Source organism: Lonchura striata, chromosome 1 (genome assembly GCF_046129695.1).
Source record: "Lonchura striata isolate bLonStr1 chromosome 1, bLonStr1.mat, whole genome shotgun sequence".
NCBI classification, from domain to species: domain Eukaryota; kingdom Metazoa; phylum Chordata; class Aves; order Passeriformes; family Estrildidae; genus Lonchura; species Lonchura striata.
Window position 1 is genome coordinate 104,842,261 of NC_134603.1, and position 27,439 is coordinate 104,869,699.

The 27,439-nt window shown below is 40.1% G+C and overlaps 1 protein-coding gene across 6 annotated transcripts in view; it reads left to right on the forward strand.

The window, feature by feature from the left end:
• Positions 1–27,439, forward strand: part of HECW1 (HECT, C2 and WW domain containing E3 ubiquitin protein ligase 1) — a 254,314-nt gene that overhangs the window by 124,866 nt on the left and 102,009 nt on the right. For all 6 annotated transcript variants that reach the window (XM_021531969.3, XM_021531967.3, XM_021531973.3 and 3 more), the window contains one exon: positions 9,343–9,437. In XM_021531969.3, coding sequence (XP_021387644.2) covers positions 9,343–9,437 — 95 coding nt within the window. The remainder of the gene's footprint in view (positions 1–9,342; positions 9,438–27,439) is intronic.

Sequence of the window (27,439 nt, forward strand, 5' to 3'; positions counted from 1 at the left end):
AATTCTTGCCTGTTGTAGGCTGAATACTGCTGTCTTTATGAATATGAAAGAAATAGTTCTTTTGGTTTAAATGGGATGAGAAATGACTCAGTGCCAGCAATGATCAGGTTGTGTCCTTGTCTTTTTTTCTGCCCTCAGCCCCCTTCCCCACTTCCCATCTGAAGATAATTTTAGGAGGAAATTATTATTTTCAAAACTGTCTGAGGAAAAAAAGAATTTCAGGTTTAGTATTCTCATTACACAATAAAATTTAAGAACTGGAGTAATAGTTGCAGAACATGTGCTGACACAAACTGCAGGTTCTCTTCCCAGCAACAAAAGGGCTAAGACACTTTTTATTGTAGACATTTAGCATCTTTAACTACTCTGTGGGCACTGGCATCCTTCCACTGGCCTTTTCTGTGATGGCTATCTGTGGAAGCTTTGACTTGATCTCCTCTGCCTCACTCGACCTGCCTCGACTCCAGTTGTCAATCTAAATGCCAGATTTACTGGGCACTTGATGGTACAGACCCTTGTCCATGATGAACTGCACTACCATGAAGGATGCTGGATGGCTGCAGATTTTTAATGCATTCCAACTTCTGCCTGCCTGGAGAGAATTTTAGCCATCCCGCTATAGTTGCTTAATTGGGAGTTTGAATACCAGAGCCCCTGTATGTGCATTGTACTCCCACTGTAAGGCAGCTGGCAGTGCTCCTTTGTTTTAGCAAGACCGAAACAGCACTCTGCTACCTGCTCCCCTCAGATCCTTCTCTACTCAAGCCTATGAGTATCACAAATCACAGTAGTTTTTTCTTCACCATTTTACCCAGTTTTGTCCTTGCTCCTGTTTCCCACCCTATGCTTGTAATACCCCCAGCCAACTCTGTCTCTTCCTTCAAGGGGGACAAATTGAGAGTGGATTCATATGCTCCTCTTTCATGCTACTTGGATACTGGGGAGATATCCAGAGATGCAGTCCTCCTGCTTCCAGATGGGGCACAGCCAGGGGAAATTTAGATCTGTATTGCAGAAACAGACTGTGTTACTGTCAGTTTGGAAGATACTCAACACAGCTAGGATTTCCTGGGCATTTAGATACTAAAATCAAAGATGTCTCAAATGAGCATATCAAACTGAATTTTTTAGAGAGGCTTATAAGTTAGATTAATTTTAATGTACTTTTACAGGAAGATGAGGCGATATGGAGCAGAAATCATTATATTAAGCACATATTAACTTGGGGGATAAAAACAAGGTCTTCAGAAATTTCTCATGGGGAAAAACACCATGGTTTTTCCTTATCCTCAGCTATAAAATTCTGGATTAAATTTTCTTGCTGTGCCTTTCTGTAGATACAAGGAGGGCATCCAGCACACAAAATTTTATTCCAAATGAATGTATATTTGAAAATGTAGAAGCATCTGAAAACAAGGTTTATAATGAAAACTGTCAAACAACTTTCATAATCAGCAATGCTGTTGTACTGCTGTATGGCGAAATACATAAAAATGCTGAAATGTATAAGCACACATCCATTCCAGCTGCTAGCTTTCTTTAGTAATGTCTTGCCAATAGGTCAGCTTTTAGGAGGGCAGCAAATAAGCAGCAGCCTATGGAAATTAGATCTGTATGTTTTCCCTGAACAGCAGTTTACAGAGTCACTTTGTTGTATCTGTCCTGCAGTAGAAACTCCTAAATGCCTTTTTGTTCATAAGGCAAACATGGTGTGATTTTGTCTTGGGCTCAGAAGTCCACACCTGAAAATCCTCCCAGTGCAGTCATGGGTAAGCAGATACATGTCACTTTCCATGAATGGCATGGTGATGTACAGTCAAGGTGGACTGTACAAAGCTGTACTCAAAATCAGTATAGTGTGGAGCTTGCAACACTGAGGGCTCAAGCAGGTGAGGTCAGGACAGAGGAGACTGGACCACTGAATATGAAGATTTGTGACTACACATTTGTTATTAGTGTAGTAATTTCCCTTACTACCCTTGTCATGCCAGGTAGCTGCTGAATCAAATTATCAAGCAAAGGAAATAAAAGCAAAAGTCAGTAGGGGAGAGTATCTGCATTTCAATGGAACAAAGAATCAATGATAAAATAAATTATAATAATTAGCTCTCCTGTTATAAAGGAGTCCTCAGTGTGCAGCCCTTGGGAAGGAACAGTCTGTGCAACAAAAAAGAAAATACTAAGATTATCTTATCTTTTTTTCAAATATCAGTTACAACTACAAATACTGAAATATATTATTGGTGGAGAATTAAGATTATTTGAATGTTCTAACTGTGCATTTCTGTATCTTGGCAAGTGTGGATTTTTTGCTTAAGTAAAAACTTGATTAGAAATTTTCTGAGTGTTCTACTACTTGTTTTTGAGCTATTAGAGTTTCCTTGCAAATATTTGTGCCTCAAATTGCTGATATGTACTGGTCAGCCTTAATTCTGGCTCCAGATACTTCTTTCTTTCTTGCTGGGAAGCATTATAGTTGTCTAAAAGGTGTGACTATAAAATCTCAAGTCTTGCAGTTTCTCCAAAGAAGTCTGTTAAGTGTTTGTGTACATTTTAGAGCAGAGCAAGGAAAAAGCCATCAGAAAATTGGAAGAGATTCTGCAACAGAGATTAAAGGAACACATCTGTTAGACCTTGTTTGATTACTAAAATGTTAGTTGTCTAAAAACTGAGGCACTTTTTGAAAGCCACAGGCAGTTATGACCTAAACAAATACTGTGAAGAGATGCAGTATACAGTTTAAGGAAATGCATGGTCCATAGACAGATGAGTAGCAAACCAGCTTGATGGTTGTAGTGTCGCCATTGCCTGTGGGAGACAGCCAATGCTTGGAGAAGGCAGGTTCTCTGATAGAGCAGCAGAAATAAGAGCCAATGGAGCAGCAGCAGGCCTTTATGATGGAAATAAACAGTACCATGTATCAACATTGTAAATACGAATTAGATCTGCCAGTAATTACTTTTATCTTTGTTAGCAGTATTAATTCTTTGCTGACAGGTACAATATCATGAGAAAATACCAAAAATTATCCAAAAACTATTGATGCTTAGGGAAAGGCTCATGCTGATGCAGGAATGGTAGGTTTCACCTCTTTGTGTTGCACAATTTACCTACTCTCTATGCTTCCAGTGATATTCATAAAGAGGAGATGGGCACTGGAGGCAGCAGCAGGTAGAAAAGGGAGGTCAGGCATGAGAGGTGGACATGAAGTGCACATCAGGTTTCACAGGTAGGTGCTGCTTATGCTGCCTGAAGGGCTCAGTGACTCTTTCTTTCTTCTTAAACTTTGACTTTCTTACTCTTTCCCTGTGTGCCTTTCCTTGCTTTGTTTCCTTTTCCTTGCTTTTTTTTTCTTTTAATCTCTTTTAGTCTTGTTTACTCAAGACTACACAGTTGTAGTCTCTCTGTTTTCTCCCCTGTCCCATTCTGTGCAGTGATTTTGTTATAATCTCAATCCTTTCCTCCCCTCAAAGACAATTGCTTAGTCACTTAGTTCTGCATATGAGCTGTCTTTAATCTCTCTCTGTTTTGGTTTCCCATTGTAATTCCTTGTCCTGTTTTTTTCATATGCCTCTCCCAGTTTCCCTATTGTATTTAAACAGTTCTACCCCCTCCATTGGTTTAGTCTTCACTTTGACACAAGCTGTCTCCACTTCTAGAGATTACCATGGCTGCTTTAATTCAGGATGGTACCATAGCGATTTGATTGTAGCACAGCATCATATATTTGTTTATTCCAGTTCTGGCTCCTCTCTAGGGAAAACTTTATGACTCATAACTTAATTGCTTTGCTGTCTGATTTGGTTCACTTGGTTCCCAACCACTTACCAGAGACAGCTACCTTTTCATTACTGGTTCTGACACCTTTCATTTTTTTATGCACAGTGCTTGCCCAAAAGAGCAACAACAGCTCTTTTAGTAACAGATTGAATTGATCAAAAATGACTCAGTTTTTAAGACTGGCATTATTTCCCTGAGAGATTTTTACAGCAGTAAGAAGTGCCTACCTAATGCTTAGTCACCTCAGCTCTTTAACTGAAACAAAAAAGTGTCACGGGAGTAAATAGCAACAAGCTTGTTGAAGTGCCCCAGGTGCATCGCACGCTCCTAGCAAACATCAGCTGATGCTTCCTGCCTCCCCCAAAGAATATGGTCTTCCTTGAAATACTCATTAGCGTGTTCTTGGGTTTTTTTTAGCTCAACAAGAGAAATTGTGCCATCTTGGCAGAGCTTTTTCTTATATTTGAAAGCATAAAACTTCTTTTAGAGTGAAAACTAAGCCTCTGAGATCAGGTTGACTTTAGTAAGCAAGGAACAGAGAATTAATTATAAGATCAAGTGAACTTTTGAGAACACATTTAGGGCAATTTTGATAATTCTGAAGGAGTAGGAATGGAAGTATTTTAAAGGGATAGGATATCAAAAAAACCAACAGGACAAATAACACTGACAGAAAAGTGGCTGGATGATGGGAACTAGGAGACCTCTTGGAGACTTTCAACCTTCAATACCTCCAGTTGCAATTCATCAGCAGACCCTACTAGATTTTATTTCCTCTCACTTCAGTTTCATAAGGAGTTGAATGTTTTCAGGAGCTAGGTTGGTTACAGAGGCAGTGTAAACTATTGCCTGAGTAATGTTCAGCTAGTAAATTAATGTTCCAGTTAATTTGCAAAACTGATTTGATAACTGAGATAACACAGGGCTTTGATAGTGAAATAATTTTTGTGAAATTAACTTTTTTTCCTTATGAGAGGGGATGAAGGCCCATGGCAGAGGTTCTCTGGCAAAAGTCAAACTTCTTAGTGCTTTCCTCTGAATAGGGAGTGGTCTTTGTGGTGTCCAGGGATGAAGTACATCTCAGTTCCCCTCCCTTCCTTATAACCTGTGTGGGTTATACAGGTGCTTGGTCCAAGGAGGAAAACAGAAATCACCCCTCCTGTTGCCTGGTTCTGATTGTCTTGCCTTGCTGTGCCTTGAAGGCCTTCCTTTGAGGCAGCTGTATTTTTTGTGCATCCGTAATAGTTGCAGTGGTGAATCTGAGCATACAACTGGGGATTTTCTTATTTATAACAATGCAGTGGAAAGCTGTAACACAGTCAGTGTATGACAGTGTCATGGTTCAACCCCAGCCAGCAGCAAAATCCCACACAGCAACTTGTTCACTCCCCCACCAGTGGGATTGAGAAGAGAATTGGAAGGGTAAAAGCCAGAAAACTCATGGGCTGAGATAAAACAGTTTAGTTGGGAAAGCAAAAGCTATACACGCAAACAAAGCAAAACAAGGAATTCTATCACCGCTTCCTGTGGGCAAGCAGGTGTTCAGCTATCTCCAGGAGAGCCGGGCCCCATCACACATAATGGCTACTTGGGAAGACAAACACCATCATCCCAAACATTCCCCCTTTCTCCTTCTTTCTCCCACTTTATATACTGTGTGATGTCATGTAGTCTGGAATATCCCTTTGGTCTGTTTGGGTCACCTGTCCTGTCTCTTCCCTCTTTTCTGTGCACACCCAGTCTAATCCTCAGTGTGGCAGTGCAAAAAGCAGAAAATGCTCTGTATGAGCCCTGCTCAGCAACAGCAAAAGCATTTTTGTATTATCAATCCCCGTGTTCAGCAGAAATCCAAAACATAGCCACATACCAGCCACTGTGAAGGAAATCACTCCAGCCAAAAGTGGCACAAATGGAGATACCAAGCCTGGTGTAAAGGGGGTACAGTGCTGTTTAGTTCTTTATCCATGTGAATTGCTGGGTAGTTTGGTAGTTGTCACAGGCATGACTATTTCCAAGCATCTTTAGGCATCTCATCTCTTGGAAGATTTACCAGTTTCACTGACATTTTTGCTAATTGAAAGAATTTAACCTCATTACTTTCTGACTTCACAATCAGAACTTCATTGCTAGGTCCAGTGATCTCTAAATAATTAGAGATGAAAATTACAATGGTGCGCATTTATTTATAACTGGGGATTAACTGGACAACACCTGCTCCTGACCTGTACACTCTGCCATGTAGCTAGGGCAGCAGGACAGAGTTAAATGGTCTCCTTTATTTCAGAACAAGCTAATCTACAAGACTACAATCTGAACAGTCTTTGTAATTATGTATTATTTACAAATGCCAGCGGGATAATATTCAGGTTAATTTATATTACTGCCTTACCAATACTTCCAGTGCTTTCTGTTCATCTGCAGAGGCAGTGGTACCAAGACCACAGGTTTCTGCATCTGTTTTTAAAATGTCTCAGAGGTGATTCAGGAATGCAAGAGCAATCTTCATATGGATTCAAGTGTTAGGACTCTGTTGCAGTGAAAAACATGGCACCAACAATGTAAAGAATGGTTCATGGCCAAGAAATGGCCAAATAGAATCCTAATGGCATTTTTACACATAAAGAAATTGTATATAATTTTGCAAGCTTTATACTTGCTAAAGTTTAATCTCTCAATTGAAAATAGACATTTCCATAATATTTCAATCTGAAAGCAATATGAGCAAAAAGGGGAGAGAGGAATCAAGAAAAACAAAAATGTTTTTCCCCTGATGCTTCTAGAGCAATTTCCCAACCTATGAAGGCCTCCGTAAGACATTTTCCCTCAGATCTATTCTCTGAATGAAATCTTTGATGTTCATTATTCACCACCTCTACCACTGCTTGATGAATGACTCTAGCTGTGCCACTGTTCTGGATAGGATGTGACACTTGCATCTCTCTTGAGTTGCTTTCTTGTTGTTTCCACCTGTATGTGGGCAGTTTGGTTGCAAATATGTGAAACTAAGAGCATCCTGTAATAACTGCATAGTTCTTTCCAAATACATATTCAGTCATCTTAGTTATCCTTTGTCCTTGAAAATGGTACAAATATCCAGATTAACTACATATGGATATATTCTCTCTTTCTGTTCTCTCTAATATTTTTAGTTTAATTAAATGGATTCTTTTAAAATTTTCCCAATTCTCGTGGTAACTGATTTCCTACTTTTCAACCTATGGCAAGATTTCCTGCTGTGGGGTCTGAACATTCTGAACATTGTCATACAAGCTAATACCTGAAGTTATATTTTATTAACTACAAAAGTTAATATTTTTTTTAAAAGGCTCCTCTTTATTCTAGTTCTCAATGTTCCATGCAAACTGCAGCTAAAAATCTCCAGGGGAGAAGAAAATTAAGATTTGAATAATTGGTGAGAACTGCATATTTTAGCTATTGTGATATCCTCAGCTTTTGCTGTCCTCTCAGCGAGTAAATGAGTTAGCTGCTGAGCTGTTAAAAGTCCTGTAGAGAAAATTACAACGTGAAAATACAATCTGGACTTGCAGTTTTTCTGTCCCACAGGCTCATCCAGCTTTTTTTGCTGCCAAAAAGAAACAACTGCTGCTCCCAGGTGCAACAGCAGGGTCGCTTGCTCAGCTGTACTGACACCTCAAGTAAATCTCTTAAAGTTGCAGAATTTCATTTGGGGGTATAGTTATGATTTTAGCCCCAGGATGGGCCCCACAGCCCCTCTTGGAAGTGCTGAAGGACTCTGTATTTTGTTCCAATTCTTGTGGAATGCTGTGAAGTAAATGGGACACATGTACACATTGTGGATATAGTGGGAGAGGCTGTAATTTTACTGTATGAGCTAAATGTGCACCTGGTTGTCTGGTGAAGAAAAGGCTGTGGGGATGGAAAATATGGCTTTCAGAGTTTAAGTGTGCTGGCACTGTGCTTCTCATCGATGGACTACGCATTCCTGCAGCACCCCTCAGGTTAGAGTACTGGGAAGCCACCTGAAACTGAATAGTGCTCAAACTACTTGGGAACATCACCTCTTTGCTTTTCATTTCCTAAGTGACAGCTGAAAGTTGGGAAGGTTTTACACTTCTAAAATTATTTTCTCTTTCAAAAAATATCAGAATTTCTCTTAACACCTATGTTCCTGTGTAGGTATCAGGGTAACTAATTCAGGCCTGCAGTTTTGAGGGTCTCCACCATATTTCATATCCCCGGTTTTGCTTCTGCCTGGACTGCTACATCGTTGTTTCTTGGATCTACAAACAGTAGATCACAGCACCATAATCTGTGTTTGCAGTCTCAGCTCTTAATATTTTTTGTCACAGCTGCAGTGATTTGAGTAATTTTGTTACTGGTATTAAAACTGCAATGCAATTTGTATGTTAAAGCATGTAAATGGCATTTATTTATTATTTTCACATATAGGCACTGTAGTTACAGTGAGCATTTTTGTGGCTCTGCCTGCAAAGGCTGGTGTTTTCCCTGAGCTACAGCACCAGCTGCAAAGCAAGGTCTTAAGGAAAATTTTGGAACAGATGAACATTTCCATGTCATTATCCAGTTAAAACTAGATGTGAAAGCTGCTTTCTTCTAAGAAGGCATTTTTCAGATCCCATAAACATACCTGTTACACATGTAACGCTGCATAATTGCTGGGTCTCAACTGTACCTAGGCACATACCAGGCTAGGTCACATCTAGTTTACTGTGGAAGAAAATTCTTGCATGCCAGCAGGTAGACCAGGATGAACTCCAGCAAGTCACCAATTCCGGGCATGTAGGCAACTTTGCATCTCTTTGTGGTCACAGACCAACACAGCTCCGGCTGGAGCTGTCTTTCCTTATTGTAGCAAACAAGAAAGTGGGTTGTGAGGGGCTGATTAACAAGAGGCTGTTTGCACTTCTGTGCCTTGATACAGTTATTGAGATGAGTTTCCCTCAATATTATTTATTTGAATGCCTATGCATGTGGCCAAAAGCAGCACTATGAGTGTCAAAAATCATGACTTTTCCTGTGTTCCTCACCTAATTTAGATTTTTAGAAGTCAGTGGAAATACACTAAGGCAGGGTCTGGTGGTACTCTGCTATTCCTGAAAATGCTTTAATGTAGTAACTGTCAGAGCAGTTAATCTATGGAGATCTACATCCTTTCCCCAGCCAAGGCCAGAACAAATTGGCACAGTAAAACCTGTCAATGAGCAGCTATGCAATCATGTCCTAAGATAGCTCCTAAATTTCTCTGCACATTAGTGCTTGGTATGTCTGAACAGGGAAGATTTATATGCCCCTACTTTTCTTCCTAATGGATGCTCTAAGGTCTGTCTGTGGTAACTTCTGGATTTTTACTGTTTTAAATCCATGAACCAAACTCCAAATTTCACCCTGATAAAAGGGAGGATCAGAGGCAGGAGGTATTCTGTTGTGTCATCCATTTAGAATGAACAATTTATAATTTAGCTACTTGCCAGCCCTGTGCCTGTGAGCTGTAGCTGATCATGCAGATTACCCCTGGCAATTTTTTTAATCCTAATTGTCCCTTTTGGGTGTTTTTTTTAGCTGAAACAAAGATCTGCTTCAAGTACTACCATGGTGTGAGTGGGGCGCTACGAGCCACAACTCCAAGTGTGACAGTGAAAAACAACGCAGCTCCTGTAAGTTATGTTTATTTTTTTTCCACGTATGTTCTGTTGTCACTGTACTATGCCCTGCTTTCCCTGCTTGCTTTATATATCTTTATGTCAAAACTGAACATTCTTGGTTTTCATTATATTATGGTACAGAGAAATGGGTAGTCTTTCCATGAAGATGTGGGTTTGTATGGCAAGAGAATGTAGATTCAGCTCTGAATCTGTCACTGATAATCTCTCTGATTTGGGGAAAGTCCCACATCCTAGCTGTATGCTGTTCTGTAAAGTTCTCTTCTCTCTTCTGGGTGCTGTGAGATTTGGGTAATACTTGTAGAGGATTTGGTATCCTTGGACAGTAAATACAGTAAGTGTCCAGAAAGGGAAAAGATTTTCCTCTCCTAAAGTGATTTTTTCAAAATGAGCATTTTTACAGCAGTGCCTCTGAGTTCCAGGAACAAGGAAACTATAACATGCCCCCATCAGTGGTAAGAAGTGGGGATATGAACATCATTTTTTGACAGATTGAGGCTTCTGAGAGCAATTTTGATTTGCTAGAGCCTAGCAAAGCTCTGTGGCTTAGATAGCTCTAAAAAGCTATATATCTTGTCTGGTATTGGAAAATTTTATCACCCTGAGAGTGAAACATCTTTTAGAAGCCCACAAAAAGACTTAATGACCTCCAAAGCTTGTCTGGCCTTGCTGACAGTGTTTTACTGCATGCCAGGCTTGGCAGAGACCTGCATGAGCTGAGAAGTTGTATTCCAACCAGCATAAAAAAAGACCTAGAAAAAGATCTAGTTCAGATATTGTTTAGTCTGGAAGATGGGTTCAGGAGAGAGCTGTCTTGCCTATGGGTGTATGCCAGTTTCAGTGGACATCACTTAATTTTTTAGCCTTTTTTTTAGTGTTGTTTGGTTTTGTTTCTCTTGTTGCTTTTTTGCTATGGGTTTTTGATTGGTTTTTTCCCCAGTCCAAAGTTAATATTTCTAGAAAGGCTGAAAAGTCTCCCATGCTGTGTGTTGGCTGTATCTGATTCCACCAAAGCCAGAAAAGTTTCATTTTTTCACCCTTGAGCCATGAAAAGACTTTTGATGGTTTCTTTTTGCCTTCTTTTGATACACAATACAGCTGCAAACTAGATGCTGGGTCGGGGCTGCTGGCACATCCTTTAAGACTGAAAGGCATTCTTGTCTCATTGCACCTTTCTGATGTGCTCATGGTGAAGCCATTCATCAGTTTTAGAGCCTGGAGTATTTCCTTTAGCTGTCTTCAGAAGAACATTAGGATGTGGCCCTGGATATCTTCATTGTGAGGGATGCTGAAAAGTTCTTTGTAGCCTGTATTGAGTCACGTCTTGTTGCCCCAGGACTTGTTACTGATTTCTCAGTTGTTGTAATTTAGTGGGATAATGTCTGCCATTGATTTAGTCACTGACTTCTCTGAAAGGTAAGCCAGCCAACCCAGGCAATAAATACCATTATGCTGAGAGATTAGAATTTGTTTTTGAGTTATTCTTGTCCCCATCTTAGATCTGAGTTGGAGCCAACTGCACAAATTTTTTAGGTCTAGTATGGAAGGGTTGCTCTTTGTTATTAAGTATCAGCAGTATGTATGAAATTAGTAAAAGTTATGCAGTATGAACTTGCACATAGCCTTCTGTGTGAGTGCAAAGAGGCAGAAAAAGTGCTATAGATTTGAAAACTCCTTCAGAGTTTGGAAAAAAATACTGGGCTGACTCTTGCCTGTGTGAAGGCTTTCAGCTAAGTGTGATCCTCCAAATTCCACTCCCAGCTGACACTATCAGATGGCTTTCTCCATCTGCCTCTCTGCTGTACATGTCCGACCTTTATTACTGAAGTATTTGAATGTTTTATAGCATCCTGTAACACGGGCAAACGGTGTTGCTCCCACTGCAAAGGTGGCGAAGGGGATAACAAAGGATCTGCCCAGCCCTACTCTTTTCTTGGTTTTTGTGTGCACTAGCTGCTGCTGCTGGGAGTTGGATATTACCATGCAAAGTGCAGACATTATCTCTAGAACTGAAAACACTCACCTTTGACTGTGATTTTACTATTTTGTGCAATCAGTTTAGGGCCATGACACTCTGGCACCATGCCTGTAGCTATCTGAGGTTCCTGACACTTCTTACCTTAGTGAGACTTTACACGTGGGGCCCTTCTTGATGGAGGTGGATGTATCAAATTTCTCAGTTGTCTTCACTGCTCCAGTGGTTCAGAGCACTTACCCAGGGGTTGGGCATGGTAATTCTTATAGTACCAACAAAAGCTGTGGTCTTCTGACTGCTGTGGCCTCGGTGCAGAGACAGCCTCTGCTCCTCAGAGGAAGCTTCCTTCAGATCCTGGGACAGCTTCCTGTGTATCCTTTCTGAAAGAAGCCATCCTGTGGTCTGTGCTGAGAAATTGACCCTCTATTGCAGCCAGTAGGAAATTAAGCAGTGGCTAATGGACCTAAATGTATTAGAAAAAATAGCTTTACAGGGAAGTCTCATTAGGGTTCTTACTGTGGGTGTCGAGGTTGAAGTATTTTGAAACCAAAGAAAGTTTGCCATTGTAGTGATAGTGTCATAAATTCACTGACTCTTAAGCTGTCCATAGAGGGACAGAGGGAAGGAGGCTTTGTGTTTTTTACATAAGCAAATGTTTTTGTTTGGCACAGCTTAGGAAAAAGATCCAGAGCAGGTGTCCTTTGAGAAGCAGCATTTGAGGACAGGTGACCTTCTGGGGACAGTGTTTTTACTGCTAGCACTAACTCATCTGCTACTGATGCCAGAGCCACCCAGGTGGGTTCTGTCCAAGCCTCCGAGCACATTGCAGCTTCTGCATCAGGGGCAGCAGCTGGCATATTGGCTGCTTGGTGTGTGTCCTGTCATCGAGTCTGAAAACACTGATAACCAGCAGTATCCTAACACCACAATCTAGAACAACAGCAATGAAAAAAGAACCCTCCACTGTCTGTCTGACTGCAGTTTGCTGCAATTGGAAAGGGAAAAGAAGCTGGAAGTAGTCATGCTGGGGGCTGTAAGCAGTTGCCATTCTTGTTCACACGCTGCTGAGACCATCTTTAACTGGCAGTTGAAAGGAATCCTGCCTCCAAAGGAAAAAAAAAAGCTGCTGTGTAAGTTGAATGTCTTTGTGTAGCACCAGTGGTGCTTTAGGCTGAGTAGCATCTCACATTTCTTGTCTTATGAATGTTCTGCTCCATTTGAGTTTATCTCTTATGCCGTAACCCAGTTATTAGAGCTGCCTTGCCTGCTGATTAGGATGCCCTGCAGTTCGTTTGTTGGTGAAAAGTCCTGTCACATTTTATTGCCTGTGAATCATCAGGCTTGAATATCTGAGAATGAAGGACTGTGCACTTTGGCCAATTCATACATGGCAGAAGCTTAAATGTGAATTTGGGGCAGCAGATAGGCCTGGCGGTAATGACAGTAAAAAAGAGCACCTTCAATTCTGGAAAAAAAGAAAAGGAATATCCTGGCCTGCTCCTTTTTTTCTGAACTAGTGGAAAGCAGTGTTGCTTGTGCATAGGCATTTATACTACTAAAGCATAAACATTGGTATGGACGAGCAAACAGTTTTCTCAGTAGAAAAGAGCATTTTCGCAACATCTGGAATGTTCCTATATTTGTTTCTCTTCATTTATCCATAATATTGTCATCACTGATTCAACTTTATATCAGACATTGTTGTAGAAAGAAATACAGGTTACAGCAATTAATTCTAGCAGTAGGGACGTGTTATATTCTTAATATAAAAATGATTCAACCTGAGCAAGATTTTCTTGCAGTAAAATAAAGCTAGCATGAGAAGAGCATGCAGAAGAAAGAAGAATCTTTTTGCCTAAGAGTTTATAGCCTGAAAAGATAAATTGGATACATCACAATTAAAAGGCAGTAAGTGGAGAATCAATGCTTTAGCCTCAGGACAAATGTCTTCACTAAATTGGGAGCATTCACTCATTATGTATTAGATGCAAAGAACCTCAGCTGATTGAACCTCTGGAGCTTTCATGCTGCTGTTTCTGTCTCACAGATCGTGGTGGGACTCATCAGATACACCTGGCATTGTGGGAAAAGCTGTGTAAATTGGAGCTGATTATTGAAAGAGACCTTCTCTTTGTTGTGTTTGTGTGGAAGTGCTGCCTCAGCTGGGTTTCCCACAGCAGGAATTACTGCTTGATAAGCTGCTGCTATTTGGTGGTGACTGATCATTCCTGAGGACTTCCTGCTGTAAATATTTGCATTACGTGTGTCATGTCAGAGTGTGGGCTGACGAGGCGTGTTTGGTAATGGATTCTGCTTCATTTCCATACATGTGTTGCAAGATGGGATTTGATGAGTATGCACAAACAAGCAGCTGTATCTCTCATTCTATTAGAAGGCTGGTTTTTAAAATCTCACCCGCATCTTCTTTTTCACTTCATGTCTGATTCTGTGGTGAGTTTTAAAACTGTCCATGTTTCTAGGATATTGCTATGGAACATACATTTGTTCCATAGCAATGATTTGGAGGGTGTAGGTATAATTGCACTTCAACAGACAGTAAATAAAGAGGGAACAGAAACTTCTAGTGGCTTCTGTACTGTTCAGCAATTGAGGTTAAAAAAAATTTTATGGAAAACATAACATGAGGCTGCTGCAATTAATCACAGCAAAGAATGCAAGAACAAGTGTAAGCGGTGTACCTTGAAAGGCTCAGCGTTTCCAGGGAGGGAAGCAGCACTTCTCTGGAAGCTACAGGTATGCTTAGGTGACTGAGTATTTGTTAAAAGTGAGCAAGAGAATCTCCTTTCCTTATCTTGAGCTGAGAAATAGCCAGAGCTCCCCCAGCTGCAGCTGCCTTCCAATACAAGGCAAGAAGCAGTATTGTTAGTATCACCAGTGTTCCATATGTGTCTCCCACTTTTACCAGCAAAGGTAAGGCATTCAAGAATGAAAAAATTTCAAAGCCAAAATGAGAAGGGGAAATAACAAAGATTGGATGTATATAGGGAACACTAGCACTTTCATGTTACAGAGTTGTGTCTGTACTCATTGTGTATTTCATTTGAAATGTTCTAGGGGAGGGATAGACCAGCCACTTCAGTGGCTACAGGTAACATGCACTCAGAGGGAAGGGGGGCTTTCCTGGCAGAATTTGACCCCACTAGCTACATAATATAAAGGAATGATTTTTGATATCAGAACAACCATCATCATGCTTCTTACATCTGAAAAATGTCATTAATTTTTTTTTTCACTTCCGTGTTGTTTCCTTATAAACCCACAGTAGTGTTTTACAGCCTGATTTGGTCATACTCAGTTCATGTTCAAGCACAGTTACTCCCATGAGCAGCCTCTTAATACTTGCACAATTGAGCCCGTAGTTCAGTGTAATTACATTTTTAGTTATGCTTTTCTATATCCTAATTATCACTGATTCAAAGAATTTGAAGGTTAATGACACGTCCAAATTAATTCTTATTGCCACCTCAGTAACACAGGCTCTTTTTCAGTATCTAGTTATATAAAGTCTATTGTATTTACACTGCAATTACCCTGTCATGTAGCGAGCACTTCATTTATATGAATTAGTGGAGTTGGAGTGTGTAACCAGGATGTAATTGGTCCTCCAACTGCAGCATAACCATAGTCACTGTGTTATAAATAATAACCTTTTTCTTCCTTTTAGTTTCCCTACTCTCATTTTAAGTAGGAATGGTTGAGATTTTCTTTCAATATTAAGAAAACTCATTTGTAATGAAGGTCTCTTCTGAGTGCAGTGTAATAATACTTGCTTTTACAGCTCTGATTTAGTAAAGGTGTGGAGCATGTGCTGAAACCCCATGGACTTTACTGGAAATGTTTACTGATTTTCTTTCAAAACAGAATACAATTGGCAATAGGGTCACTTGCATTTTCATTATGACATATATCAGATGTGTCAGTGGCTAAATAAGAAATCCAGGTCCATGCTTCTGGTGGCTTTTTTCTCTATCTTGTTACTGACTTTTCAGCTTGGTGTGGTTGAAACTCCTATTATCATTCATTAATAGATTTACACCCTTTTTGAGAGGTAAGTGCTCATAATTTATTATCTAACAAGCAAAAACTGAGTAGGGGAGGTACAAACAATTTTCTTTGTGAACACTGATTTCCTGAGCAGCAGCCCATAACTTTCAGTATGCTGGTATGTGTGTTTTTATTGTTCCACCCCAGGAGGAATGTCTCTGCTTTCCAGCACACAGCTGTTTGCATATTTAAATGTTATTTAACTTAGCAGCCTTCATAGTTTCCTGATTAATCCATATGAAAGACAGGTTATTTGATCATCTTAATGGAACTGCAAACACAAAGACCTAAAATTAGCCTTTGGCATCAAAAATCAGAATGGATTGGAAAAACCTTTATGCGACAAATGCTTCCAAAATACTTCTCTGTGGTTTTTTTCTGCCCAAATCCACCTGCATATTTCACACAGATCTTCAAGAAGCGCATATCTAGGAGAGAAGTGGAAGACCCTCTTGCACAATGCATGTGGGATGTGGGGCAGCGGGTGGCCAGTTGTCAGTGCTGCTCTTTTCTTTATTAAGTAAAATAATTCCATAAATGTTCATCCATCAGACTTTTTTCTATTGAGTTAGTGTAAATGCGCAGTTCTGCAGATTTAAAGCAGAGTAGGACAGAACAAAAACCAGGGTTAATGCTACCATTTGCAGGTTCTGTTAAATTGTTGTCCATTTCTTGCCCTCTCATGGACTCTACCTAAGCAGCACTAATTGTGGAGTTGCTGAGCCATCTCTAAATATTACTGACCACAGCCTAGTCTTCACTGTGCAGGTCAGTTGCACCAATTCTGGGTTTCTCCCTGTTGCCCTAATTTTTTTGTATGTGTTGTTTCAAAGAAAACCTTTAGGTCAAATTTAACCTTACTAGGCATCTGATACTGTATGAACTTCTAAGTGTAGATTTAGAATGGTTTAATTAGCAGACTTGCAATACAGCACAGAGTCAGTATGAAGAAATAAAAAGTATGACAGATGGGAACTGGAGTGATTTTATTTCAGCAACAACAAGGAGACCATTACACAAGCCATTTATTTGTTAATGGGTTCAATAAGAATCTGGTATTTCCCAGCCACTTGCTTTTGGAATGTCTCCTGTTACAGTCACATAATAGCCATAGTAATATCTGCACATCATATTGCTCCCTTCTGTGGTTTAGTAAATTATGGAGATATCAGCGACTGTTCAGCACACTGCACTGGTGTAATTATCCTTGCTTTGGCCTTTTACATTCTTAGATACTCTCTTATTAATGAAAAACAATGCAGTTCCTGACATTATATAGTGGGTCTGAGGGCAGATACTTTAATTTTTGAAGGGGGAAGGAAAGAAGGATTTAGACCTGGGGAGTCCTTCAGAGCTGAATGTGATAGAGTGCTGAATGAAGGAATGAAACACCTCCTGCTTCCTCCCTTCTAGGAATTACTTGCTGTGATAAGGGCATGAATCTGATTCTGGGTAAGCACAAGATAAATTACCAGGGGTTGTTTAGACTACATGACACAGCTTTCTAGTATGTTTTAGTTCAGAAGTTGCAAAAATATTTGCTTTGATGTTGCTTTACAAAATACATTCTTTCTACCCTTTTTCCCTGCATTTGCTGGTTTGATTTGTTATTGCCAGTTTTGTACACATTGATTTAAATCTCATTCGGTGCACTAGAGGCCTGGTAATGAATTTAAAAAGAGAACATTGTGTTCTACCCATTTTTTGTGTGTGTTTGACTATTATTGAGTGAAAGCACTATTTATACTTGGCACAATCTTAATTTAAAAGAAAGTGCACTTTTCACTCAGATAAAAAAAAGGAACGGGAATGTTGGCAGGGTGAATTCAGTATCTAGCTAGTCCAACACCCAAGACCATGGAAGCTGTATGAATCCTGCAGTGCATGGGCATGAAATCCTGTAGGTCAAATTTGGTATGTCTACAGTATTGCTTGATAGGGCATAAAGAGGAAAAGACCAGGGTTAGGTGTTCTGTGTTACCTTTTCTTTCCAGGACTGCTTATCCACATCATGTCTTGCCCTAATGTTTTCACTAGCTGTCCTTTCCTGCTCTGCACTGGACCTGCAAAGAGAGGCAGCTGTTGGGAAAGCTCGTGTCCCTGCTGTAAGTGAGAGGCTCGATGACTGCAAGTCATTGCAGCAGGAGAATAATTTTGAGCCTGTCTGTTGTAAGCTTTCTGTCCCCCCACAGGGTCACATTTTCCCCTTTATTTAGGCCTTGCAAGTAAAAAACTCAGCTTTGCTTTCTTCAGTTTTTGCATTTACATTTGTTCGATTTTATTGTCTTCTCCCATTTTTCAGGATTAGCAAAGATGGAGATAAGAAGCTGTTGATATCTCCCATCTCTGTATCAGTTAGCATTGCTTATAGCTTTACCATGTTTCCTTTTACTGAAGTACTTAGATGCATGTGTGTCAGGTGACATGTGATTCTGATCTGCATCTTCTCTTGGGCAATTTTTAATGCAAAATTAAATTCCTGTTGAAGGCATAAGCAGACATTTTCAGAATCTCTTATAATTTCTTCTACTCATGAGTTTTGTGTGTTTGTATTGAAATATGGGAATAAGAATTATTAAGTGTGGATAACAACCTCATGGTTTTGTATAGAATTGCAGCTGAGTTATAGAATCTTAGAATAGAATTATAGGATTGTTTAGGTTGGAAAAAACCTCCAAGATTGAACTCCAACCTCTGACTGATCACCTTGTCAATTAGACTGTAGCATTAAGTGCCAGTACACTTGTTTCTAGAACACTTTCAGGGATGGTGACTCTACCACCTACCTACAAGCATTCCAATGCTTGACAACCCTTTTCTTGAAGAAGTTCATCCTCATGTCCAACCTGCTGCATCTTGAGGCTATGCCCCACTTGCCACAACCTCCTTGCAGTTAGTTGTAGGGAGCAATAAGGCCACTGCTGAGCCTCTTTTTCTCCAGGCTAAACAAACCCAGCTCCCTCACCTGCTCCTAGAGGATTTACCCTCCAGACCATTCACCATTGCTGCCCTTATCTGCACTCACTCCAGCATATCAATATTTAACTTTAAGTGAGGGACCCAGAACTGACCACAGGACTTGAGATTAAGCCTCACCAGAGCCCAATAGAGAGGGACAATCACAGCCCTGGTCCTGCTGGCCACACTGTTGTTGATACAGGCCAGGATGCCATTGGCCTGCTTGGCTACCTAGGAATGCTCTAGATCATGTTCTGCTGCTGTCAACCAGCACCCCCAGGTCCTTTACTTCCAGGCAGCTTTGCAGTCACTCTTCCCCCAGCCTGTAGCACTGCCTGGGAGTTGCTGTGATCCAAGTGTAACACTTGTCACTTAGCTGTCTTGAGGCTCTCAGAACTGGCCTCAGCCCATCAATCCAGCCTGTCCAGATCCATCTGCAGAGCCTTCCTACCCTCCATCAGATCAACACTCCTGCCTAACTTAATGTCATTTGCAAACTGAGGGGGCAGTCAATCTCCTTGTCCAGATCATCAATAAATATATTAAACAGGACATGGCCCAATAACCCCATTAGTGACCAGGCAGAAATTGGATATGGCTCCATTCACCACAACTCTCTGGGCCCAGACATCCAACCAGTTTGTAACCTGCAGAGAGTGCACCTGTCCAAGCCGTAGGCCACCAGCTTTTCCAGGAGAATGCTGTCAAATGCTATCAAAGCCTTTACTTCTGCCTTCTGGGGTAGAAGACCTTTGAAGCAGGAATGGTGTTAATTAGCTAAGAAATTTGAATCAGCTGGGATGAGATGTACCAATTGCTGTATCTACTGGCCTCCATGACCCAGTGTCTGGTTTAAATCCAGCTGGAAATAAAGCACCATGCAGTCAATCATTTAACCTACCCCCTACCCTCCCCACCCACCCTGGTGGAATGGCGAGGAGAATCAAAGTTAAACTTGTTGAGATAAGAACAGTCTAATAATTGAAAATAAATTAAAACACATTAATAATATTAAATTGTTATAATTATTGTAATAATAATAATAATAATAGGAAAAACAGGTGATGCACAATAAAATTGCTCACCTCTTCCTGACTGGTGCCAGCCTTCTTTTCCCAAACCCAGATCAACTTTGCTACTAGGTAACTCCCCCAGTTTATATACTGGGCGTGACATTCCATGGTAATCTCCTGGAATATCCCTCTTGACAGTTTGGGGCACCTGTCCCAAATGTGCTCCCTCCCAGTTTCTTTTGTTAACCTCCTCACTGGAAAAGCATGAGACAAGGGAAAAAACAGTCCTTGAGTTGGGGTAAAGACAAGTTAACAAAAGCCAAAACTTCGGTGTATTACCAACGCTAGTCTCATTCCAAATCCAAAACACAGCACCTCTAACAGCTACTGAAATGTTAACTCTACCCTAGCTGAATCCAGGACACCCAGGAAGTAATTTCTAGTCATGTTTCTGGGAGAACATTGTGCTTGCATCAAATCAAGAAGACAAATTCTGGTTACTGTTAAAATCATGCTGACACTTTTTCAAGACTGTCTGACTTACTGTATGAATTCTAATTGTTCAGATTCTAATTCTTAATGATGATCCATCTTTACTACCTGCATTTTCAAGATAATTTTGCCTTTTTTAATGTCTTGTTCAGCTTTGTTATATAGAACTGTTGTCTGTCATCTGTATGTTTCACCTCTGGTGTGGGTGGCAATGTTTCACCTCTTGGATATGTGCTAATAAATAGTATTTTCCAAAAGGGTTACAAATTCTCAAATGAAAGTTGTTATCATAGACTTTAATCTGCTATTAATTCTAATTAGCTGAGGAGAAAAAGCAGAAGACTAAATAGTAAGTATTAGCTTTGCTGAAAAGCACAGTGGTCAGGTTTCTGACTGACATGTCCATTCAGGGAAATTGGCATACTAAGCCATGCTGATTAGTTTAGAACAAAGAAGAAATAACTCATGTGGAAGAAGGAATGCAAATACTAGCTGAGAGACAGCTGTTTGTGTAGCTAAGCCTTCTTAAGATGTTGAATAAATTTTAAAATATGTACAGGGAAAAACATTAACTCATTGCTTATCTGAAGCAATGAATAAAATCCCAAATGGCTCTTTAAGAGCTTGCAATGGATGAGGCAAAATAAGTAGATGGAGCTGGGACAGTGAAGGAACTTGTTTTGTAAAATTCTTATGATAATTTCTGTAACAATATAAAAATAGGACATCAGGAAAATATGTTGAATACCGCAGAATTACTGTATTCTGTAATTGTAATGATGGTTTTATTTTTTAAAATATCTGTGATGTTTGTAAAACAATGTTAGGATGTTAGAGACTCATCATCATTTCTTGAAGATGGTCTTTTGTTTAACAGTATTTATTACTGTGTCTCAAACACACTGCCAAGTGAAAAGGGAAGAGGAAAGCTGATCTGCAGGGAAAGATTATAAAAAAGGTGTAGCTATGGGCTTTAAATCTATTGGTGTAGATTATTGTCAACTGAAAGCCAGATCCACTGAAGTAGTAGAGATCTTTCTGCCTATTCAGCTGATCCTTCTCTCAAAGTCTGGGTGAGCTACTGCACAAATATAGGCTAGATTCAAGTTATTTACATTGTGTTTCTTTGTGTGGCTATTTTAAATTACTTACTTCTGTAAGGCATGTCACTGTGGACAAGCTGCTTTGGAGTCCAATGCAAAGTTGAGTTAAATTGGTTTTGGTTGTTGTTTTGGTTGTAGTTTTCTTGCTTGCTTTCTTTTCTTTCAGAAAAGAGAATGGGGACTTAGCTGTGGTTTCTGACTGAGGTCTCCTGATGCACTGACCAAGCTGGTTGTGCTCTGGAGTTGCAGTCAGAGCTGTAGCCTGCAGGTTTTCAGATGGGAAGGAAATGTTTAGGACAAACAGATGAGAAACAAGTTGGACATATAAGTTGTGAATTTGCTGTGCAAAAGCAAAGCACATTTTACAAAGCTTTGATGCATAGTTGAGAATGCTGATAAATTCTTGGGTAGGTGTGCAGATTATAAAGTCTCTGAACCACCCACAAATGTATCACAAATTTTAATAGAATTGCATGTTCCTAAACTAAAGGATGTTGTGTTCCCTGTGGCCAGCTGGAAAGCTGGCACAGTGGGAGGAAAGCTGGGAGATAGGTACAAGACCTCTTGCATCCACACATCTGTATCACAAGTATCTGAATACAAGCCAAGGTATGAACTTAAGCTGAGGTGGGTAGTTGTGTGCCCAGACTCTCACTCAGCAATTTTCAGTAAATTTCAGCAGCTCTCATGTACCAACATGCCTGTTTTCAAGCACTGCATGGATTTCTTTACATCAGAGCAGCAGCCAGACTAACAGCCAGACATGAAGAGGGAAAGAAGGAGGTCACAGAATTTGTTAAAGCCACATCTGTAGTCTGCACTGAACCTCTGTGTATGATAGATGACAACAATTTAGTTCTGACTGGATTTTCAGTAACCAAGGACTTTCCAGCAGCAAGAGAAAATAGAGAAAAATAATTTCATTTTCTTGAAATATCTTTCTTTTGTTGTCTTGAAATATTTTTCTTTTGTTTTCTTTGCTTTCCTTAATCCTAGAAAGAAGAGGGGCAGGGAGAAAGATCTGGGGAGAGAAGAGCATTATTGTAATTTTGCAATGCATAATCCTTTATAAAAATAGCCAGTGCTTAAGATCTCTTCTGAAATGACTCATACCCTCAGATAACCTAAAATCAACTGACATGGCTGAGGAAATGACAATGAGGTGAAATTGCACACATTTATAAGTGGTGGATTTTCAGGTCATTTTGAATGTTTGTGGATAATCTGCAATAACTCGCAGGATGTTTCAGTAGAAATACCCTAAGTAGGCACAAGTGAAGAGCAAGAGAGGAGCAAGAAATACCCTAAGTAGGCGCTAGAGAGGAGCAAGTGGTGACTGAAAGCCAGAAGGTTTTTCAGCATCCTAAGAAACACCCATGCCTGCAGGTATCTGCCGTGTGTTTAGTGTGCATGGATGTCCATGTGCACATGCATACAAGCCCTATTTACAATTATGCTATCCTTTGTTTTATCTGTACATTGAGTATATCTTGGGTTGCCTGTACTTAACTTCACACAGAACCTGGGTAATCCAAAAATACATTTATAATGTTGCATTGGGAAAAAGTTATGATGGGAGACAGCTAAAAAAAGAAAAAAGCATCAAGAGGCAGACTTTGTGCTTTACAGTTAACTTTTAGGTTTGAATTTCATGATTTCTTGGAGCTTGACAGGATAACCATGTTCCCTTAACACAGTTTTGTTGATAAAGTTATATAATATTGCACACTTTTAAAAATATTTTTTTCCTATTACTATTACTCGGACCTCTTTTTTTCTCAGGCTTTCTTACAAGTGGAGAAATTGATATATGTCAGAATGTTATATATCAGCAGATTGCATAAGAATATTTCTTTAATAGAATTGTGAACCTTTTGTTTATTTTTAATCCTTGAATGTCCTGAGAAACATTTTCCTTTTCCATTAAATGTCTGGGTCTTTTTTCCCTGGCTAGCTAGCTGAATTCTCAGGCAAGATTGTTTGCATCTGTACATCAATATCTCCACTTTAAAAGGAGGCTTAAATTCTTACATCTGTAAAGTCTGATGGAAAGCAGCTAAATTGTTCTTACACACTTTAACTCAAAAAGTCTGATTTTTATTTACACTGAGGCAGCTTTTGCCCTTACACCTATGTGGTAGGACTTGGTGGTGAACCTAAGTATAAACCACATTAATTAAACCACATGTTGATATTCTTAGCACAGGACAACCAGCACCTCTCATAATACCTAACTAACCCTGTGTAATTGTTAAACTTCAGTTCACAAAATGCATAATGGACTATATCTCAGCTACCAACACATTTGTGACTTTTTCTGGCAGATTGCAACTGTACTAGGACTGTGATTCCAGAGGTGAAATGTTTGAGGGCAGCCCAACCGTTTGAGGGCTGTTGTTGTACACCTGAGTCACTTATGTCCAAATTTTTAAAATGTAATACCAGAAAAGTCTGCAAGTGACACTGTTGTCAGGAAACTCTGTTTTTTAAAGCACGTTGTTTATTTCTCTTATTTTTCCGCAAAGGGTCCCACTTACTTTTGTCATAGGCAAGTTTGAAAGCTGCTGCTGTCAGGTTTGAGTTCTAACAAAGCTGTAGTGATCACTGTTGGAGTATTGGGATTTCTCTGGTGTTTGGCTTGGGTGTTTTGAGATGTATCTGAAAGGGAGGGAATTTTTTTAGGATGTAAGGATCTGGAATTTTAGAAATTAATTTCTTGCTTTCCTTTTAGCATCCTCCACTGCTTTTTCCTTTGTTTTCCACTTTTGTTCTATAGACCATTGCCCTTTTTCCTCTTTTCTGGATCCAGTTTTTCCTTTTCTAGTAAATTTCCTTCACTTTTATTTTGGCTTCTTCCTTTCAAGGTTTTGAAGAGCTTCTGTATTAGGAGAGGTCTAGACTGCCTGAAAAACATGCTGAGTGCTGACCACAACCAGCCTTTAGGAACCCTTGGCTGCCTCTCAGACAGGTATCTGATAACTCTGTGAGCCCCACAGTGGGGTGGTCAGAGCTGGCAGGAGAGCTCAGGCATGAGTGACATCTCCTCTCTTGCTGTGGAGGTGAGCTGTGGCCATGTCAGGCTTAGCTTGCAGGTCTGCTGAAGTCAATGATTTCCCTGAAATGACAGCACTCCTGCATTTAGTTGACACCACTTTCCCCTCCTAATGTATTTTCATGACTTTATGTGCAGAAGACTTGCATCCAGTATGCACCAAGACAAATCCTTCACAAGGCTTTTGGTGGTGACCAAATTGCTGTAATTAATTAATCTCTTACTGGAGATCAGATTTTGTAAAAGCTGCTTCTCCCCAGAAGTCCTTCCTATCCCTCAGGTTTGCTCAGTGCCCTGCCACACTCATTTTCAGAATGAGTATGGCCTCTGTTTTCTTCATCATTCAGATTGGACTTTACATACGAGGAGTGGCAGAGGAAGAGCTGGATTTATTTATTCGGTCCAAAGGGAATTCTTATGTGGAATGTTACTGATTCCTTTAACTACCAAATGGGATATTGTAGGGAAGGAGGCATACTCTGTTCACAGCATGTGTTAAAATGATAGCAGGTCATGGACACAAGTTGCAGCAAAAGACATTCTGATTAGGCTTCAGAAATATCTTTTGTGTCAAGAGAGTAGTCAAACATTAGAACAGGTTGCACAGAGAGCTTGTGGGATCTCCATCCTCAGAGATACTCAAAGCTGGACTGGACACGGCTCAAAGTAGCCTGCTCTAAGTTGGACCTGTTTTGACTCAAGGGCCAGGTGACTTCAGGAGATCTCATCCAACATTGTTTATTGTATGGCAGTTTGATTACAATCAGTATTCCCACAAGGCCACTTCACTGGAGAGGGCTGTTGACTTTTAAAAGCCTGCTGTTCTAGAAAGCAGAAACCTAAAAAAACCAAAACATCAAGTGCTGTAGACAGCAGAAGCCAGTTGGAAAACAAAGGCTATTTTTAAATAGAAAAGAATAAAACAACTACAAAATCAGACAAATAGCAAAACAAGCAAACAAACAAAAAATAAAGCCCATGAGTTTGCTAAGGTGAGATAAGCAGTTTCTGCTGAGTCTAATGGATCAGCTAAAAGAACACTGAGTGTGAATGAGGCTGCATTAACTAAATGACTGTAGATACTTGTAAAAGCAGATTTTTTTTCTTCTCAGCTTTATCCTTTCTGTGGCATCCTGACCTGAAAAATGCTCTGTGTAGTGAAATGTTTTATTAAGAATTCAGCAAGATCAAGGGACATCTGAAGTAGCACAGATATTTCTCTACTTTTAAATTCGGACTATAAATCTACAGTTGCCTCATTTCTGCCCAAAGTAGAACCCAAGGTTGAAAGTAAAGTGTCTGTAACTCACTTCTGGAAATAATGGTATTCATAGCTGAACTGGTATTTGAGGCATTCATTTAGAAGAATGGGCATTGTTCGCTGCCTAGCTGCTTCTTTCATGGTGCAAAGGGTCATTGACTCAGTTGCCTTGTCCAGAGCTTTGTCAGCATGACTAATGCTCTGAGCCCCTCTTTAAGCACAGCTTAGCTGAAAGATACATTCTCTCCCTCAGGTGTAAGCATTACTCATCTGTGCACTTGTCCCACCTAAACCACATTAGAAGAGTGAGGAGTTTCTGAAGCTGCAGTGAAGGCAGCTGATGATAGTTTCCTGCCTTTCAAAGACATCATGCATGTGTCAGTGCTTCCACTATATATGTCCTATGCTTTGGTGACTCTGGTCATTTCATAGGCAGAGAGAAAAGGTGTTGGCAGCAGTTTTTTGATTCTCTGTACAAACAAAGTGTTTTCATGAAAAGTTTGAATTTGAAGTCTGTGGGGCAAATTTTATGCAAAATTACATGATCCAATCAGTGTCAAATAGGCTTCTTAATCTGTCAGTGGCAAACTTCCCAGTTATTTCAGTGGCTTGCAGGATATTGCTTAGGTGTTACAGAGAGGATAATATTTACAAGCAGTTCTTGCTGTCAGAGTGCTTAAGCACATTAATAGTCTATGTATGAATCTGTCAGATTTACAGGGCCAATACTGGTCTGCATTAGGCAGCTGCCTGGTGTAAATCTGATCATAACACTAGATTTTCTTAGAGTTTTTTTTCTGGATGGTGGTTAACACTGGGAAACACAAAGCTGTTTAGCAACCATAAGGAGCTATCTTTTCTGCTAACTAAACTGGGGTTTGTTTTGAACACATGGTCTGTAAAGACTGTCATGTTTTGGACCACTTTAACCTTGCTGAGAGACTTCTTAAGGCTCATGGGGTCATTGGCACCAAATAACCTGCAGGCTCAGAGGTAGTGTGGGGGCAGTTGGTGGGATATGCTGCAGAAAACAATCTTCCCCAAAGTTTGATAGGTAAAAGTGAAATATCTGCTGCTTAGATATAGCCCAGCCCTCAAACCAGAAACCCAAAGTCTACCACATGCATGTGTGATTGTCTTTCAGTATCTGAAAATCTAAGACTATTTAAATGAAGTTTCAAATAGTGAAGGAAAATCAGTATCTCTAATCAAAGTTTTTCCTCTGCTGCCAAAGGATAATTGAAGTTTATTAGGCAAAGCTGTTGAAGACATTAAAAAGCTAAATTTATTAAATTTTTGAAAGAAAAAGATATTGGACTCTATGGGAGGTACTGATTTCTTGCCTCAGTCCTTGATTTGTTTTAAGTGGAAGTGTTTGCTCCCAACATGCTTATTTGAGATTCTGGTTATGCTGAAAGAGCATTCTATGCATATAGGATTTGTTGTGGAATATGGAATATCTTCATGCCAACATGGAAACCTCCATATACTTGGTATGTACTCTCACTGGATGTCCTCTTGTCATAAGCCTGTTGATAGTTGCCTTCTAGAGGATGTCACTGAGGTGCTTCATTAAGCAGCAGGGTTTTTTCCCAGTATTTTAGTTTGACTGACGCAGTTTGTAATCTAGAATCTGGTGAAAGAACTCATAACATTTTCCATTAGGGTAAAAATGTTTACTCACTTCCTTGCTACCTATTTCAGAGGTTTCTAGGACAAGAGTTTTTGGAATGAAAAAATTCTGTCTCCTGGGGAAAAATAAAGCAATCAATAAACACTGCTGCAGGGTGGGGCAAAAGATGTGTTCTGCAGAGAGCAGGCAATTGTCATATGCCCACAAAAGGCAGGTTCTCAATTTAATTAGGGAAAGGCATTGAGAAGGTGGTATATTACAAGGCTGGAATGCTGCTGACCATGGCACATGGGGAAGCCTCTGTGTGTGTGTGGTCACAGTCCTTCAGGGAGGCAGAGCCGGCAGCAGAGCGCCCAGCAGGAGTTAGGCTGCTGCCAGAGAAGCTGGCAGCTGTTTGGAAGCACCTGATAGAAAAATACCACTGTGCCAGCACAATGCCTTAAC